At 42.2% G+C, this 19,867-nt stretch overlaps 1 protein-coding gene across 3 annotated transcripts; it reads left to right on the top strand.

Moving 5' to 3' along the window:
- The first annotated feature begins 2,338 nt into the window (after positions 1-2,338).
- TECTB (tectorin beta) lies at positions 2,339-13,064 on the top strand. 3 transcript variants are annotated; one of them, XM_030031370.2, is made up of 11 exons: positions 2,339-2,464; positions 3,298-3,386; positions 5,250-5,440; positions 5,834-5,976; positions 6,058-6,130; positions 8,744-8,847; positions 8,927-9,010; positions 9,210-9,372; positions 11,338-11,407; positions 12,344-12,376; positions 12,863-13,064. In XM_030031370.2, the coding sequence occupies exons 2-11, from the start codon at positions 3,311-3,313 to the stop codon at positions 12,913-12,915; spliced, it is 990 nt and encodes a 329-aa protein (XP_029887230.1). In that variant the 5' UTR covers positions 2,339-2,464; positions 3,298-3,310; the 3' UTR covers positions 12,916-13,064. The 3 variants fall into 3 exon arrangements, with proteins under 3 accessions (XP_029887230.1, XP_029887229.1, XP_029887231.1); XM_030031369.2 differs by having other exon boundaries at positions 2,339-2,468; XM_030031371.2 differs by having other exon boundaries at positions 2,357-2,468; positions 3,266-3,386.
- Positions 13,065-19,867: the final 6,803 nt, after the last annotated feature.

The following is a 19,867-nucleotide window of genomic DNA, read 5'->3' as shown; positions in this document are numbered from 1 at the left end:
GGGACTAGATCCATCTTGGAGTAATTCCACTGAAACCTGTAGCATTACACCAATGATAATTTAATTACAGTATTTGCTAAAAATCATCAGAACAAAGCTAATCTGTGTTTCAGGTGCTTTCTTAATGTTATGGCGAGGTTGACCACTTATATCATTTTTAGCAAGGCATTTACTCAATGCCTAATCAAGCTTAGCCAAATATCTTATGCTCAAAATCAGCCCTGTGTGGGCAGACCTGAGAGACCAAGTCCAACCCCAGGGCTGAATCTGGTCCCTTGACCTTGAAGAATCAGTTTGTACAAGGTCATGAGGCCTTTCTCATGCACAAAGTCACAAGCTTTCTCCTGCAAGCCTCCCCTTGTTTCTGGACTATATATGCTTGATAACAGGGTGGGTCATAATGTCTCACCAGAAACTCTGGTTTGTGGTCCAGACCAAATACACACTCACACACACAGACAGACAAAAATAAGTGAATGCTTACACAGTGTATATTCAGAGTTGGGCTTAGGAAATCAAATTTGGGCCTCAATGCCTGCAGGATATGGGGTGAGGCTATAAAACAGACACCTAGAGCTAACTCTTCCTTATTTTAGGATTTCTGATAAGGATAATCCCTAGTTAGGTCACACCAAATCATCTATGAGCTTTGGTTCTTCTTCTTGAGTCAATTAAATTCTTTAATTCAATTAAAATAACAACAAACCCTGGCTGAAGGATTTTACTCATGTGTACATCTTTCAGTAATCTCATTTAAATCAGAATGTGATGGCTTGCAGGACTTGGCTCGCAAGAAGAGTGAGAGCAGCCTGTTATGTGCTCTGTATTGCAATCCTTATGAAGCTTCAGGTCTAGGTTCAGGCTTATTGTTTGAAATTAAACACAGAAATTTATGGGCTTTTCAACCTTTCTTTAGGGCTTTGGATCAGTTTGCAAGAAGCAGAAATCACCCTAATTACTTATAAACATTTTCATATCATTGCAGATTCACCTGCACACCATCATCACTGGGCGAGAGCTGGCATCCCTTACAATGCATGGTGTAGTCATGGCCATGCTTTGCTAATGCCATCTGGCTTGAGACGCTCCTTGTAGTGAATGCTTTCCTGAAGGTACACCCATAAATCTCACCCACGGGAGAGCTGAAAACTCATTGTCTAGCATTTCAGGTTAAGGTCAGGGCCACTGAGTGGGCTCTTCCATCCCACTCCCTCCTCCCTCAAAAACTCCAGACTAATGACAACTGGTACAGCTTTACTACTGTAACCCCTACGTGCCAAAAGTTGCTTGAGAGAAGGCAGATCCACACCAAACTCCTGCCACAGATGGGGCAGAATGAGGCTCTCCACCGAAAGAGACACCAAAATCGTCTCTGAGGAGCCCCACAGGACTGGGTCCCACAGGCAAGGTCAGCAAGATCCTCTGTGTTTTGTGACTCAGGACAGATATCAGAGCATAAGTAGCTCAACAGCACCCGGATCTGGGTGGATACACACATGCCCAAAGTTGAGGCCGTGCCAGTTTATGTGGCAAGACTGTTTACAACTCACATTTGTTATACAAGCGTGTAAAATAGCAGTAGCGTACCCAAGTCCTTTTTCTGGGCCTATCACTAAAAGCTAACACAAACAGGATGTAATAGGTCAGCAGAAAATCTTACCAGCTAACCAAGGCTTTCATACAGCAACCACATGATTGATGCTCATATGAAGAGCAAATTTGTTTCAGCTTTCTGTGCAATGGCCAATTTTACACATTCTATAGTGTAATATTTAATGTATATTACATAGTCTTATATGTAGGTATATAGTACCTTATATAGGTACTATAATTATGTGGTATAATACTTAGGCTTATGGAAGATCCTACCTAAATTCAGATTACATGCCTGTGAACTTTTAGAAAAAATAAGTAAAAAAAAAACAAACCCCAAGGTGGTATATATATGTTGAAATTACTTTTGTCCACTTGCATGGCACAAAAGGTTGACATTGTCAATAAGCCATTCAAGACAGGCATCTAATTCCTATAAATACATTTTCGCTGAATTCTAGAAGGCAGCTGCGGCTTCACCTTTGCAGAAATTCTACATTTTCCTAATTAACATGTAAAACAAAAATTTTGTGCCAGTTATATACCCTCAGCAGGTTTCTGTTCAATTATTTTCAAGATCTGTAAAAAGCCACCATAGGAAGTCTTTCAAAAAAATCAAATAGCTGCAACACAGTCCCATCCAGGGGAAGAGAACTGCTTTTCTATAACTCTTTTTTCCCTCCCTCACTGGACAATACTGGTGGGTTGAGATTTAACCAGAGATGGGCTCCTTTTACAAGATTGCTTATATAAAGCGAAGATAACGCCAGCTGGGTTCATTTGAAAGAGGACATCTTGGGAAGAGCCGACAGCGCAGCTATTGGAATAAGACCGGAATGAAAATCTGAAATACTTAGCCCCTTCCTGTCTCGTAGGTATAATACTTAATTTCTTGTAGAATGCATAGGATTATAATTAGAAGGAATCGTCACTGAAATATACTGTATGAGCCTTTTATAATTATGCATTTTTAAATAGAGGCTGAGTGAAATTGTTGAAACTGATTGTTTTTGTTGGAAATACTTAATCAGGAAGATTTTTTGTCTTTACCTAAATGATAATTGTTACTTCTGACAGTCTGCTCAGTAATATGTATATGAGGGCTGACACTGAGGAATGTCTAACAAAGGAAAATATGAGAACTCCAGTCCCAATCCCACAGGCTGTGCATGCTTCTCCCTGTTTTCCTAAAAACTCAACATTTAGCAGTAAAGGAGAAAATGCATGATTTACCAAAACTGAGCTACATGAAGTTAAGATTATATACATCAGGATAGCCATCACCACAGAGAATAGTTTCAGCATTAAATTTATAAGCACAGTATGTATGTTATTGCATCATATTTCTTCTAGTAATTTCTACTCCCTCTATTCTCAGATTACATTGTTTCAGTTTCACTTGGTTATACTAACACTTCAGGTTTAGACTCTACAAGAACAAAGAAAAACTAGAATAATTAAAAGCCACCACTAAACTGAAATAGTAAAATTGTCACAATAGTGACCCAGTGATAATAAAGGTCTTGGAAATATTTATCCTGTAGATGCAATTAAGTTGGATGACAGAATATCAGTAATGTTATTTGTTTCTCTCTGCAAGAAGAACGTATTTAACAGTAGCTACACTTTCAGGTCTGCAGTCAATGCATTGTTTCTCTTTCCAATTTTAAAGACAATTGCAGCTTTTATTCCCTGTGTCCTCAGGTCATTGCAAGAAATGGTGACTCTTACTATTTATCTGCTGGTCATCTTGGCTCAAGCTCTTGCGGGGCCTTGCAATCCAAATAAAGCAGGTAAAATAATTTAAGTCTCTTATGATCTTCTCTTGTAATTAAGCTGCCAAAGGGTTTTTTTCTATTTAAAAGTGGAAAGTTTTTCTTCAAAAAGTTAACCTGTGGATTCTGGAGTGCTAATCCTTACATTTTTTATTTACATTTTTATTGATCTGCTTTCAGCTAGCACAATAAAGCACATACCACTAAAGTCCTAGCCCCACAGAGAATTAGGCATATGCTTCACTCTGTGCAATAATCATAGTGCAATAAAGTTAAGCACAAGCAGAATTCAGGCATAAAACGGCAAAGAAAACAACAATTAGAAATTATCTGCAATAGCATAGGCTAGATGCAGCAGATCTTTGCTTCCCAAGCTGGGCTTCAGTCCCACTGACTGCAGATGACTTGTGGTGAATAAATGTGCTTGGGCTGAAATCCTGAACCACACTGCTAAACAAGAAAAAAACCAAAAATCACTGAAGGTAAGGCTCTAATTGCACACTGCATTCTGCCTAGAAACTCAAATGATCTGGTGCCAGGCAGACCTGTAATGTAGAATTCACTACAATTAAGAAATGTGCTTTAGAAATGTTTTGGAATACGCCTCAGTATAGAGTGTTTGCTTTGTATGTGCGTGACTGGTGTCAGACTACTGTCAGTATTACTATTTCATGGTATACCTTAAGTATATGGCCCTCTAGCCATTTATTTCAGTACCTTCGTTTGCACAAGCAGTTTCTCTGAACTGCAGGAATTTTCATAGCTGTAAAGTCACCAGAGTTACAAATCTGACCATCAACAGAAGCAGAATCAGCCTGCGTGTGCCAAAGGTTTGTTGACCAGAAAGGAGTGAGTTGTTAAGGTCCATTATTGACTTTCCCTGAGTATTCCCTAACAGACATGGAAAGGCTACAAAATGAGGCTTTTATCATAAAAATGACAGTGTCAAGGGCTTTAAAAGAAATAATTGAGTAATTCCAGGCAGGGCGTCTTTTTTCTGACTGTAGTAGTTGGAAGTCTTTCTCAATTTTCAGGTCACTAATGGTTAGTCAATATTTGCCCTTTAAATTCCCATCGGACATTCAAATTTGCACTGCCTGATTCTCTGAAAAATGTCCAATTCTCCTATCATGAAGCGATCAGTCTTTAAGTTATGATGTTCAATATTCATGGTTGTATTAGCAATCACCACGTTTGGAAACATATTCCACTGCTATTAACCATCGCTGTTAACAGGGCTAGGATTTCAGTTCATTTACTATTGCTATGGACAGGGCTAGGCTCTTCAGTTCATTTATTATTGCCATTAACAGGGCTAGGCTTTTCAGTTCATTTTTAGATCTTAGCTTTTAACTTGAGAATGGTAAAAATTCAGTTTGCGCTGGCACTGCAACACCAGTGAAAGGAGAGAAAGGGCAGAATATCTATCGTGGCCTAGATCTAACACCGATACAAAAAGGTGCAGATCTACCAAAGCCTAACAAACAACTTCACCAATATTATTTTTACAGAATCAGTGGCGTTACAGAAGCCAGCTCTGCCAGCATAAGCTAATCTGACAGATTTCAGCGCAGCCATTTTTCACTTCAGGTTTCTCAGCAGTGTCTCTGCTCCTCAACCAGCTATTCCAGAAAGATAAAAAATTTACACAAAGTTCTGCATTGATTAGAAGGCAAAGGCCAAACTCTTCCAAAGAGTACAGAATTTAACAACCCAAAGGTTAGTTTTGTGTAGCAAAAGCTGCTCACGTTAGAGGACCTTCCAGCACATATCCCTGCTCACAGAAGTTTAATCCCAATGCAAAGTAGGTGTGCAGACCCACGTCTTTCAAAGAAAAACACCACTGAATATCACTCTTATTCAGTATTATTTTCCTTGCAGATGTAATTCTGGTATACTGCTATCCTAAAACCATCATTACCAAAATTCCGGAGTGTCCTTATGGATGGGAGGTTAATCAGCTGGCACTCGGAGGCATTTGCTACAATGGGATCCATGATTCAGGATATTACCAATTCACAATCCCAGACCTGTCACCTAAAAACAAATCATACTGTGGGACGCAGTCAGAGGTAAGACTATCAAGGTCAACATTTCCGAGCTGGACTCAGAAATCAGCTGGACTCACTTGAGAGAGTCCTGTTTGTTTCAGCTTGGAGTAGGCTTTAAGTACTGATGGAAGAAGGCAAACTCCAATATCAGGGAGAAGGAAGAATCAAATAGTTATGCTTTGCATCTACAGGCAAAATGTCTGTGTGTTAGTCACCCATTTGCACCTCTATTACACAGAACATATATATAGTAAGGCATATGTATAGGCAGCACAGCATATAAAGAACTACAAAACCATGTTTCCTTGGGGATAGTGTTTTGTCACCAGGGTCTTCATGTTTCAAACTACAAAGTTGTTCCTGACGCCTCAAAGACTCAGTACTGCCTACATTTCTCTGTCTCGCCATCCACAGTTCAAGAACCCCGTTTATCATTTCTACAACTCAATCGTCTCCAATGACTCCTCAGTAATTGTGAAGAGCCAGCCCGTGAATTACTCATTTACGTGCACATACAATGCCAACTACCTGGTGAACCAGGCTGCCTTTGACCAAAGGTACGTCCACTTCTGGAAGTGCACCGCACCTCATCTTCAGCACCACGTCTCACTCATACAGAAACCTTGTTATGTCCCCAGGGTGGCCACCGTCCATGTGAAGAATGGGAGCTCCGGCTCATTTGAAAGTCAGTTGTCCCTCAACTTCTACTCTGTAAGTGCTCTTTGCCACCCAGCTTTTCGCCTTCACCTTCCACAGGCTTCAGCCTAAGAGCTGGAAAAAAAGGGCTGCTGCTCCTGACTTTTATGTGTCATGGAGCATATCACTAGTCTGGAACAGATAACTACAGTGGAGTTTGCAGGGGTCCTTGTTTCTGCTGATTAACAGGGATATACTTAAACTGAACAGAGCAGACACATGCCAACTGTTCTTTTAATCTGTCCAAATCGGGCAGATTTTTCTGCTGAGAGGCACATTTCTAACATGCTGACAGGTTTTATAAGAAAAAGCAAAACTTGTTTGTAGTCCCACTGAAAAAGCAGCATGCATCTGCAGGCACTGCTGCTATCACATAGTCTCTATAGATACAGCAAAGCTCCATGCATTTCTCTTGCAGTTTGCTTCCTGGTCCTCTCACCCGACAGATATCTCGTGTTCCCCAGAGATGTTTAGGTCATGCTGCAATTTTTTTTCCAACAAGATATTGTCCCTGGATATCATGCTGCAATTTTTTTTCCAACAAGATATTGTCCCTGGATATCAGGTTGATCTTTTGAAACATCCCTCTCCTCTCCACAGCTCTGCTGTGCTGCTGGAGCAGCCAGCTCCTGATCCTGGAGCCTTTTTTCCAGCAAAGCACAGTCAAAAACACCAAAACAGCCCCTCTATTTTAGTACAGCTAGAAAAAGCACAACTAATAACATACTGTGTTAAATTTATAGGCCAGGTAGAGGGAGTATTTACCACAAGGTGGACTGATGGAAATCTCTCCCCCTACACCCTGCATTTTGGGCACCAATTGATCACTAAACATTTTGTCAGGCTTTGGGTGCCACATGAAAGCCCATGTGGTCTTTTTCTTTCTGATATATGGTACACTGGTAGTAGATACTGGCAAGGTCCCAGGAGGTACCACACTGCTCCTGTCAAGTCCTGTCAAGTCAAGCTACAAAAACAAATGATGGACAGTGAGCAATGAATCTCTGGTACCTTTAATTTTCTGCCAAACAACTGTTTTGTTCTAATGGCCATGGGGCTCCCAGGAGTCAAGGAAGGAGTGGCTGAACTGTACTAATACATTTTCCCACTGAGCAGAAGTACAGAACAAGCTCAGAAAGCTAATAGACCACTCCTTTGTTATTTTGTTCACGTTTTCACTGGGGAGAAAAGGTTACTTTCAATGAAATGTTCGATTGTTTTTTTTTTTTTTTTTTTTTGCAAAACGGAAATAAAAGGTTTATTTTGCCTTGCTATACATCTCTGCTGCTGCCTGAGACAGCCCTCTGCCTCTGGTGGGCTATACTTCCAGGTGCTTCATGTGCCCATTTCCTCATCCAGAAGCAGTGCCCAAGCTGCAGTGTGAGCCAGTGGAAACCCTTCAGTCTCACCTGCCCTTTAGTCTGTGACACACCGTTAACACCAAAGGACTGTAATGCAGCATGAGGGGCTGGAGCCTGAATGGAAATCAGACCTTCAACACTGAAACCTGTTGTGAAGAAAAGCAAGATAATACCCTAAAACAGTGTAGAGCAATAGAGTTTGGAAAAAGAAGCATTATTACCAGGTTCAACTCGTTTTAGCACAAGGACTGATAGGAGTTTTGTGACAGTACTTCTGCAAGTTCTCTCCTTCGGGAGAAATCTTTGGTTAAATGAGAATTTCTCAGGGCACTTAACAGCCATAGGTCACTAACCTAAACACAGCCTTAACTTCAGTGCATGTAATCTATCAGATGTTGCAGTGGGAATACTGTAGTGCCTCACAGCCACCTCGCTGTGTAGGCGAGGAAAGGTACATAAAATCAGTACCAGGGAACTGAGCAAGCACCGCAGGGCAATATAGTCCAACAGCTCCAGAGCTACATATACCTGAATCCTGCTGTGTAGATTTAACAAAGTAAACAAATTCTACAACTAAACATGTTACTCTTTATATAGTTCTGGTGCTAGCTTCATTATGACCTTATGCAATAAAAAGCAGTGTGATTTAAGTAGGTACTTCAGTGTATTTGTAACCGAACTTTTTCATCTGAGCACCGCACACCGCACTACTTTGAGCAGACTGGCTTTTTAGCAGGTGAATGACTATAGCTGGCAGAGCTCTTTCCGCACACTTGTGCCCCCACAGCTCTCCCCATGCCGGCCACCACAAGTACAAATCTCAGAGCGCTGAACCCTTTGCGCACAGGCACGTGATTTCTGCTTGTCTTCATTCCTTTTCCCTGACACGTGGCCATCTCCCAAGCCCCTTCCCATTCCATACAGTTATCTCCAGTCCCCTACTCCCACCAGCTTCCACCACCACCTCTGGTGTACCAGAGGCAGCAGCAAGCTCACTTCTCACCCATGCTGTGATATAACACACACCACAACCCAAACAGCATCAAATTCTGTCACTTATTATCATTATAAGCCAAACATTAACAAAAAGATTTTTAAACACCATCTTGGGCTTTCAATAGTCCTACTACTAGGTGTAGCGTTTGCAGCTTGCAGGAAGAGCCCAGACTCCTGGAGTCCATCTCTCCAGAGCTGTCTGAAGTTGCCACCTGCTTTTGCTTTGCATGTCACTAGTAACATATGATGCCTTTCTCTTTGTCTTTCAAAGAATGCCAAGTTTTCAAGTATAAAAGAAGCCCCTTTCGTCGTTGAAACATCAGAAATTGGTTCTGACATATTTGCCGGAGTTGAAGCTAAGGGCTTAAGCGACAGGTAGGCAAGGGAAGGAGTAATAATTAATAAATTGGCAGTCAGGACATTCCCTGCTAATCTGGGGTTTATATCTCCCCAGGTTCAAAGTTGTTCTCAACAACTGCTGGGCAACTCCTTCCTCAGAGTATTTCTACCAGATCCACTGGCCCCTGATCACCAAGGGGTAGGTGCCGGTGGGACCTGGGGGAGCACCTCTGCCCAGCCCAGCCCTGAGGATGGCAGAAGGCCGGGGACTGGGGGATGAGGGGGCAAAAGAGAAGCTGGCCCACAGCAGGCCAAATGCATTCATCAGACCGCGACCTCAGGAGATGTTTCCCTGAAGCCGCGGAGGCTCTGACACTGCTTCTCCATACACAACACAGGTGTGCCACGGACAACTCCATCCTTGTGCACGAGAACGGGAAAACGAGCCGGGCGACGTTCCAGTTCAATGCTTTCCGCTTCCGTAACATCCCCAAGCTGTCCAAGGTCTGGCTGCACTGCGAGACGCACGTCTGTGACAGCGAGAAGTTCTCCTGCCCGGTGGTAAGACCTCCCTCCCAGAGAAACACGCAGTGCTAAATTTAGACAGAGGACGTCGAGACCTTCCTGAGGGCATGCTGGGTGCAGAGCCAGGGCCAGGGCTTTCAGTAAATGGGGCCACCGCAATGCGCAAACCTGAGTGGCCAGCCCTGCACCCCGACCCCGTCATGCCACAGGCACTGTATGCAACATTGGGCAACTTGTTTAAATGTATTGAGAAACAAGGCAGCCATTGAAAAACCCAGTTCTTGTTGATATCCCAGGCTACAGTCCTGTCTGACAAACAGCTACAGTTAAACACAAGCCTGAAAAAAGGGAGAAAGTAGAGCTTTTTTGCATTTTACCAAATATCTCAGTGCTGAGGGCACCCTGGGGGCAGCGGGAGAACCTGGCTCAAAGCCCATCGCTAGTCAAACAAAACCTCCCAGTCCCCCTTCCCAGGGAAAGTCCTCTCTGCTATCCTGCAACGAGCTGCAGTAAGTTCCTGCTCTTGCAGCCTTCCTGTTCTGCATGAAGTACCTAAATTGTCACTGGAGCAGGAACTGAGGTCGAAGAGTAGGCTCCTGTGATCTTAGGTGGGAATGAGATGGGGGTGCTAATACGGGAGTGTTATTTAGGACGGGAAGGTGCACACTGCTTGCACCAGCTGATGCAAGGGTAAGGGCTACTCAAGTGCCTGTCTTTCAAGACTTCCCTCTCCCTCCTTCACTAAGTCAGAGCTTCACTATTCTTTCTCTTACGCAATGAGTGTGTCATTGCTATAAAATGAAGTCAAATTTTATTTAACCTGAAATGAAAGCCCAAAATACTCCTTGGCCGACATACATTTGTTTCAGCAACAAATATTTCTTGCTGGAGAAGAGAAAGCATCACTCCTGGTGAAACCAACTTTTATTTCTAAACCCTTTCTCAGTCCAGGAGCCAAATTAGGATAGCAGCTTATTACCCAGCCTCAGTGCTAAGCAGGGGGCACTGATTTGTGCAAAATTTGCAGGTCTGACAAAAATGCATTGTTAGAAATTCTAAGTTTCAAAGGCAAAAGAAAAAACTCTGGGCTTGGATTTTGTTGTTTGTTCTTAAAGATTTCTTCAACTTTTTATCCAGACATAGACCAGGGTTAAAAGAAAACACAAACCCAGTACTCCATATCTGCCTTTCTGACAGTACTGCCAAACATCTACATCATCCTTTCAGGCACAGGGTGGAATTCCCTCCTCACCATCCAGCGTAGGATAATTGCTCGATCAGGCTAACATCCCTCGAGTCCACTTTCAACCCAAAAATGCAGCTGGTGGTCTGCTGCAATTAAGGTTGAACCAAGCTGGGGGTCTATGCTTACAAGCAACTCATAACCAGAATTACTACACGCTGAGTTTGTAAAAAAAAAAAAAAAATATGCCCACAGCTGGGGATCTGCAAAGGTCAGGGGATGGACAAGGACCTTTAATCTGTAGAGCACTGCCTCCAACACAGACCTTGTCAGCTGTGACAGCCATCATTAGTGCTGGACATGAGGTGATCTGTATGGAAGGGATTTGCTGCTTCCTGTTTCTACCCAATAGGCAACAATTATAATTAGCAATAAACAACAGAAGCCTTCACAGGTGTCACCCTGTTTAAGGCAGGGTGGAAAGGGCAACTGAGGAGGACCTGTGATTTGCAAGCGGACACCCATCTGGGCTCCTGCCAACTCACAACTGAAAAGAGCACTTTCACTGACAGTCACTGTAAGGGCTGTGGCATGCCAAAACCCTCAGAAAATGCACTGTAAAGACTCTCCTTAAATCTCTCCTGCACCAAAAAACCCCAATAATTACAGGGGGAAAAAAAAAAATCCCTAGAAAATTTGCAGCAATATTGACACAGATTTAATTTCCTTGGATGGAAACATGAGAATTGGGTTTGGATCTTTTTTTAATTATTTTTGATTTTTTTTGGTATACATGACTTTCTCTCTGATCTCTCGAGACATGTGACAAACGAAAACAGCGCATGGAACAAACTGGAGGTGTTTTAGTGGCGGAGATCGCTGTACGGAGTAAGTGACTGGGTTTCTGGGGTGTTTCTCCCTTTGGGAAGCAATGAAGGTGGGAGCCACCCGAGGCTCGCAGAGTAGGAGCAAGCAGAAGGAGCTGAAGCCCTCTGCCAGAGCCCTTTCCCCCGTGGCAGCAGGAGTCCTGAACAGAAGTTGGTCCCCTCCGGGCTCTGGCAGAAGAGCTCGGTGAAACTCTCCTCATTTCCAAAGTGAGTAGAGGCACCCATTTGGCATTAATGACAAATGGCCAAACCCCTTACACACCAAGTTAGCAAAGTAAACTCTGCTCACCTGCATCTGACCTCAGCAACAGCCCAGACAAGCTCTGATAGATTGCACATGAGTGGGAGAGAGGTCAGGCTTAGAAGCAGCAGGAAAGCTTTTCTTTACACTGCGGATTGGTACTTCAGCATACCCATAACTCTGGTAGGTTAACCCTTTGTGCCTATCCCTCCTGATACACAAATTGAACTGCCATCAGGTTTCCCCATTATAAAGCAATGCCCATTTCCTTGAACTGCTGCCTCCTGGAGCCACCAGGAAATTCTCCCTGAGCTGGTTTAATTCTGCAGATCCAGCACATCTTTTGAAACAGGTCCTTGGAACAAGGTATGCCTAAATCGTGTTTTCACTAGAGCCCTTTGTACTAGTTTATCAACTACATGACACCAACCTCAAAGCCAATTTAAAATTACAAGTACATGTAGAGCAGCATTATTATAACTCAGTATGTTGCACCAGTAAACCCCCATCAATTTTAGAAGATAAAAGAACTGAGGATCCTTTTATAACCTCAGACAGCAAAGCCAAGAGGAAGAAATATCCAGAATTTCAATGTGGCAAACGTTATCTGTTCTGCTTTTACAAAGCACACTGGTGCACTTTGCCCTATTTTAAACATGCCATACCAATGTTATCTTTTTCTTTTATTTTATACAGGCAAAGGTTTATCCAGATTTTACACACTCTCAGGTAAATAGCAAAGTATGACAATGAAAATATCAATCCCAAATATGGATTTTTGAGTGACTCTGTCAACATAAAACCCGTAATTCAAAGAAAGAGCTGAAAAATCTAGTAAACTTGACAGAAGGAAATATTTCAAAATGAAATTTTATTTCTCAACATTACACACTTTGTTTTCCTCTTTTTGGCACATCCTTCACTCTGGACAATAAAATCATACCAATAACTTCCAATACTGAACATTACTTCCTCGTATTTTCACACCCTCTTCCCAAAAAGGAACAAGCATGTTTCACTGCATTAATGGAGATGACTGAAAGCATTTCTATTTGGAGAGGGTTTGAAAAAGGACTTTCAAAGCCTATTTTTTAAAACTTGATATGGTGACAGAGCCACATTAGGGGCATGCAGTTGCACTGATGAGGGTGGGAAGAGAACGCGAAAGGCAGCTGACAGGGAAGTACTCACATTTAGTCTATGTTTCTCTTGCAGACATCATCTTCCACCTACTCTTTGTGATTGGATTTTGTGCTGTTTTATTATAATATGCAGCACAGCTGTGTTTCTTAACTTTTCCCAATCCTGTCTGGACCTGGACTTCTTAACTAAAGAAGTTTATTTTACAGAGGAAAAATGACAGTCACAAAAAATCCTTGTGCACCATTTTACCAGATAAATAAAACATTCCATGAGCTTTGTGCCTTGAATACTGGAGAATCCCAAAGCAGATTTGCCTCTCCCCAGTCTCTACAGGCATTTTAAACTAGCGGAAACCCAAGGGTTATGTATTCTACCAAGGTCTCCTTTTAAAGCTTTGTGATGCCAACAGTACTTGTTTCTACAAGGAACACAGGGATTTGCAAACTCAGCATTTTTCAATGCCAAATTTACCTTCAGGGTCCCCCTTCCCTGTCATTCTCAGTGTGGTACCAAACTCCCCCCCAGGCCTGGTCTTGCAAGGTCCTAGCTTGATCTGTGAAGCCTTTGAACAAGAGGAAAACTAACCTAACACGTCAAGGATGGGAGAAAAGGATGCTTTTTATGTAGCAATAGTTAGAAGGTCCTCAGAATTAATTACCTGACATTTCTTTCCTGCTTCTCAGCGTTGTTGGTATTGATTGGTTGAGTTAAATAGAGTACGACACATGCTGCAGTAGGTACAATACTGTTAGGAGGTGGATGTCTTGCTGACTGGACAGCCTCAGTGCTGGATAGCTGCATGGTATGGATGCAAATTAAGCACATCTGAGGTTGGAAAACAAGCTAATGAGCTTTACACTTCCTTGACAACACCTGGACAACAGGGTCCAGGTGTTAGCTCTGTACCTGAGTAACAACAGCTCTTAAACAGCAAGAAGAAATCACTAGAAAGGGAAACCATGATTTCTAAAGTGCAGGAAATATCAGGACATGAAACAATTTCCCAGCAAGAGTGATGGTAGGTTCCTTCTGGTAATGACTAAAACAATACTGAACAAAACTCTTGAAAGTGTAAGAAACATTCCTAGGCCTCTTCCATGAAACTTGCAGGATCCTAAATGTGAAAGAGAGAATGACTACAGCTGTTACACTTCCTGTTAATGAACACAGTGGGTGTACCTGTGTCTGTACGTACTGCAGCATAAGCACATTATAGAATTTTTGCTATTGTTTGTAGAGAGGAAACCTCCTGAATAATTCTATTAAATTAAGGATTTGAAGGTCCCTGTTCTTTTTGAAAGCTCATTGTTATGAAGATAATGCATAGCTAGAACATTCATACATTACAGCCACAGTTTTCAAAGACACACAGATCCCCCTTGCTCCTCTAGGTGCATATATACGCATACGTATTTATAAGTAACTGTGAAAAATAAAGCTGTTGAGAAGCTGAAATTACAGCAGACAGCATCCACCCCGACAGCCTGAGAAAAACTCTGTTGTAATGGCATGCGTTTAGCCATTACATACAACAGAGGGCACTCTCTTGACAGAATTGTTTGATTTAGACAGAGCAGAGTTAGAAGATCTGTCACTTCGAAGTTAATCCTAATTTAAACACCAACTTCATCTCCTTATTCTGTAAATCCATGACATTTTGTTTAAATGTCCCAGTCAGGGACAAGGAAAAACCCTACTTATCTCAGAATATTATCATAAGAGCCATGACTCGATACACACAAAACACATCATAGAAGTACATAGCCTGTATTCGGAGTGAACCTCCTCACTCCATTCTGAAGATCAGATATTTTCAAGTTATCTCCATCCAAAGGGCAGCTGTCACTCACAGGCACAGACGAAAAAATAGCTATTGATTGATTGGACCCCACAGCCCTTTCATGTAGGATATCATTGTGGCCACGCAAAGGTCAGGTCCAGTGGCTTCAGAAAAATAAATAATAATTCTTGCAGCTAGGCAGTCAGGCAGGCACTCAAGGGGGAGACAAGTGTCCTGAGCTCTGTCAGAAGCTGCCTTGCACCCTGAAGCATAGAGATCAGCCTGCTGCCCAATACATTTTTCTTTACTTTGTTGTTACAGGGAAAACCTAGTACCTACCTAATGTCTTAGCCTGCTCTTTAAAAGAAATTGTTAGACGTCTTTCTATTTAAAATTCTAAGAGAAATGTTGTTAAATTCCCCTATATGAAGCCTACCTGCAATGCAAACAGGTGCTCTATGGGGCAGCCAGTCTCCAGCCTTCCCAGATTGCTGCCCACATTGAGCAGCCTGTGCCTCCTCTCCTGCTAAATTTTCTCTGCATGTGGTTTCATCCACATTAACACCCTCCTGCCACAGACTGGCTCTCTCTGGGCATTTACACACTGTGACACAAAGAATCACTGGAAGGGATTCCCCCCCTGTTGCAAGACAGTCTGGTTTTCCACTTACATTCATCTGCTCTAACTGGAAAATAACATCAGCGTTTTTCTTCTGGGAGCAAACAGAGCAACATACGTCAACACGCCTAAGACACAGACATTCAGGATATATATCATATCGACCTTATTTTAAAAAGACAATTAAGCCACAATAGGTAGCACAGACTTGTCAGTAACATGGCCCTGAAATACGTTTTGAGATCTTGCAGTTTTAAATTGCATTCTGCTTTTCCATAAGCACATTCAGCAGAGTCCAAATGATGCAGTACTGCATGACATGAAGTGGGGCATGTAGATTCTATTCCTTGGTGAGCACTAAAACTGAGGTCTAACGCTAAAGCAGAGGTCTAATGCTAAAGCAGAGGTCTTATCACTATGAAATGTTTGCACAGCACTATAAATTTACACAGTGATTAATAAGCCCTGATAAGACCATTCTGAGCACTTCTCGTTGTCTTCACGCCCAACACTTCCGTGCTAGCACCTTTTAGTGAATACCTCAAAGTACTCTAAAAACAGTAACTGATTAATCTGGAAGATTTAATCTTCCCTTTACAAACTGAGAAAAACTGAGGCAGAAAGAATGACATGAGCAGGTCACAACAGGGCGACATGTCAAATAGATTGGTATTCACTCCAGTAGAGAGGAATGTTACTGGAACAACAGAAATAGTCATCAAGGAAAAATATGTAGCCTGATCTGGTATTTCTGAGGATGAATTGTGAACTGAGAAAATTTGCAAATTTTGCATTTATTTTATCTGTACTGGGAAAAGAAACTCCCCACATACAGAAAATCAAGACAACAAATTTGAGGGTTCTGATACACGATTTATTATGTACCTGGTGACCCACAGTAACAGATCACAAGCACCCATAGCAAACATAAGAGAAAACTTGAAGGTTAATCGCCTGGAAGGAAGTTTACACCAACAGGTTTTACTTCACACTTGTGACAGGTGTGCCACCATGCCTCAGTGGGTGGCAATCCTTACCCTCTGATGTACCCAGACCTCCATCCCCAGCTCACAACCAGCCAGACTCAGGCTGTTTACCTGTGTGAAGGCCAATAATGCAGTTTCAGCTTCTCTCTGGGTATATGGCCTGTCTCTAGAGTAACCATGGCACTCAGGAATTTCACAGATATAATAGCCATTTCTTCAGTGTGGTTGATCCCACTGCAGACGGGTAGGCTGCTAGCCACCCGTGCTAGCAGTGCTGCATCACTGTGGTTTCTACCTTTAGCAACAAAAAGAGTGCAACTATTCTTATTGCATATCCTAGATGTGGGGTGCAGGGTCCAAATTAATCTGAACCGTCAGTCCTGTAGTGACTATTTTCCAAAATGTAAAGAAAAGGGGCGGGGGGGAACCCAAAATGTTTTGAAGTTACTGTATCAATGGTCCTTCAGTGGACTAAACGGAAATTTTATTAAGTTTTTTTTTCCTAGGAGAGATCTTCAACCACTTCACACCTTTCTTTGGCAGATGGGGAAACAAGTTTCTTCCTTGCACCTATTAACAGATTATGAAAACGCATTTGCTACTAACCTGCCTACTGAGTTATCCTAGCAGAGGTCCCTCTCCAAAGCCAGCAGAAGAGTCACGACAAAAGCTTTGCTATTTCATGCCTATTTGCTCAATAGCCAGAAAGTGCCAAACACCATGTGTTTTCAGGATGTAATAGAAGAGGCTGTACAGGTCACTCAAGGGACTGACCACTTGAAGGGGGATGCTGAGAGAACACAAGTTGCAGCTCCACCAAGCAATGAGCCGCTCTCTCCAGTGAAGCTAGGAAGGAGGAGGAAAAGGGATTAATTTCTTTTGTGACCACTGTTTCTTGTTGTCCATTTCCTTCATTTGCCCTGATTTGTTTTGGAAATAGGCAGAAGTTACTGACAGCATTTTCCAAAACTTCGGTAGGAATCAAGGCACGCAATGCATGGACATCACTGCCAATCATGCTGACCAATATTGCCTTCCTATTTCTTCCCCTGCTTCTGATATTCCTTTGCATCCTCCATTAGCTTTTGTTTCCTACTTTCAAGCATGTTAGAGCAATGCTTTGGTTAGCAACACATTTGTACAGAGCGTCAGTCAAAAAACCCAGGCAACATTGATGACAAGAGCTCATCTATCTTCCTTTTCTCTGCCACCAACTAACTACACCAGTACCTCCAAACAATCAACATATTTTCCCAATTTGCTCACCATGTTGTCGAAGATCTTAATGTGCCTACTGGGGCATATACAACGAGGTCACATGTGTTTATCATCTGGTGCCAAGAAACACAGCGTATAGTGTTTAGTTTCAGATTCCAGCAGTTTCCTCCTGGTGGCTGGATTTCATGGCAAGGGAGGGAAGAACCTGTCTGTTCCACGTTCCAGACCTTTTCATGAGGTGCCGTGGTTTGATCATGTTTGGGTCCTCCTACCACATGTCTCTGCAGAATCTACATACACTGCTAATTACATAGTAATTTCTCACACTAGTTTAAAGGGGTAGCTTGCTGAGGGAAGAAATAACTTTGGAAGTAAATAATTTTCCCATCTGGCAAAATTTAACACTGGCCTCACTAGAGCAGAATAAAGGTTCATCTAATTCAAAAGCCTCCCTCTGACAGTAACCACCAGCAGCTGCTGACAGAAAGTACAAAAGCAACATGGACATGTGAATCTCAGGGACCCCTATAACAACTATTGTAACCTACAGCTATCTGGCAAGACACAAAGCTGTAGGCTTGCATCCGGGCCAAATTCTATCATAGATTATTATATAATAAATATATCAAAGTATATTAAAATATAATAAAACTGAGATGTTGAAAGGAATAAAATGCAATTACCTGTGAGAAGGGATTGCAGGGAGGGGAGATCGGGGGTATCTACTTTTTAGTAAGCACAACAGCAAAGGATGAGGCACTTTTATATATTTTATCCTTTTAGCTTATTTTGAGGCTTTTTATATGTAGCAAGATTAATGTGACCTATTTTGCTTCAAGAAGAGACTAGACAAACATTTGCAATGAGTAGGGAGAGTACTGACCACAGATAGAAAACTAAACACGAGACACTCCGTCACACATGACACCTCAGGCAACCACAGTCTGTATTAAAAAAAAGGGGACTAGCTTACTGTTTGCCTAATTAGCATGACATCTGGTTTCAACTGGATATTAATCGTCTTCATTTCCTGCTCTAAACCACCGAACACTGTAATTGCGGGCTGTTCAGCAGCTACTCTTTCCCTTCTCTACAACAGCCGCATTTGAGTGGTGAACAAACAACTCCTGCACATTTCACATGGTCTACAAAACACTTTTGATACCTGTCAGGTGAAAGGCACAACCTATTTGTGGTAACAAGCCTTTCACAAGTGAGCAAAATTCACCCTTCATGGCTTGCTTCTCTTGACCACTTTTTCACAGAGAAGAAAATCAGCCTCTGCTCTGTATTTTTATCCCAACAAGCTCTTAACGTGGTGATGGTCCTTGCATTGCACTTCTCCACACACACTGGGGTGGCTGTAGGGATGAGTCCTTGATTCTGTTGATAATCTCTGAACAGAGCAAGCATGATTCATCATGGTCTCAGGTACCCATTCGGCTATTCTCATTTTAGTATTACCCATATTTGACTGAAAATGTGTATAACAAGAAAAGGGATGTGTCCTTCCTATAAAGGGTTCCAGCTCCCCACTTGGGAAAGCTTCCAGGCCAAGGACTACATGCCACCAGGGAACCAGTAGGAATTAGTGCCAGAACTTACACAAATAAGAATATCAAATCAGGAGAAATTGTCTTTCAAATATGCAATGGACAAAAAGATATAATGTGAGTGCTTTAGGTACACTGGAGAGAAAGAGTGGCCACCATTGCTGAAACAGATGTAAAACTGCCAAGGAATTTTGCTGAGCTGCTTGAAATTTTGGGCATGGTGGAATTGGGGGGGAACTTGGAGGGGTGCATGTGGTTAGGTTTTTTTGGTAATAGAGTTTACAATCAGTTATAGGATCTCCATCTAGCATTAGAAAGCCAGTAAAGCAATTACTAGTAAGCTTAGGTAAATTCTATAATCTTGTAGAATATTTATCAAAAGGTTGAAATCCAGACAAGCCTTCAGAGATGAAAGGTGACATCTTTAGTAAGCAGACAGATACCTTACTCTGTCTATACTCATCTCAGGCGTTCTATGTTTCAATGCAAATACAGTAAATACAGCTCCTTCAGGATGTAAATAAGCACTTCCAAAAAGGATTGTATGAAAAGATAGTTCAAAACAAGCAATATAACAATCTGGCAACACTGGCTTCAGAAATCCTTGCTAGCTCTCTTCTCCATCCAGCAAACTTTCCCTCCTGAAGGGAATCCTGTTTCCCACCAGCCTACACAGTAACGTGGTTCTGCGATAGCTACACGGCATTGCCCCATCTACCTTCAGACATCTGTCAGTGACTTGGGCCACAGGCTGATCTCGGTCCTGGTGCCGAAATCCAGCCAAGTGGTACCTAAGAACAGACCCAGACCCAGCTCACAGACCCAGACCTGATTTGGCTGTACAAACAGAATAAAAAGAACAAGTAGGAAACTCAAATGCTGGGAAGGACATAGCAGTGCCAACAGACTGCTGTAGAAGTT

The sequence above is a fragment of the Aquila chrysaetos genome, chromosome 11, assembly GCF_900496995.4.
Source record: "Aquila chrysaetos chrysaetos chromosome 11, bAquChr1.4, whole genome shotgun sequence".
In the NCBI taxonomy this organism is placed as follows: domain Eukaryota; kingdom Metazoa; phylum Chordata; class Aves; order Accipitriformes; family Accipitridae; genus Aquila; species Aquila chrysaetos.
Note: the sequence above shows the minus strand (reverse complement) of the source record. Positions and strands in the feature narration are given on the sequence as shown.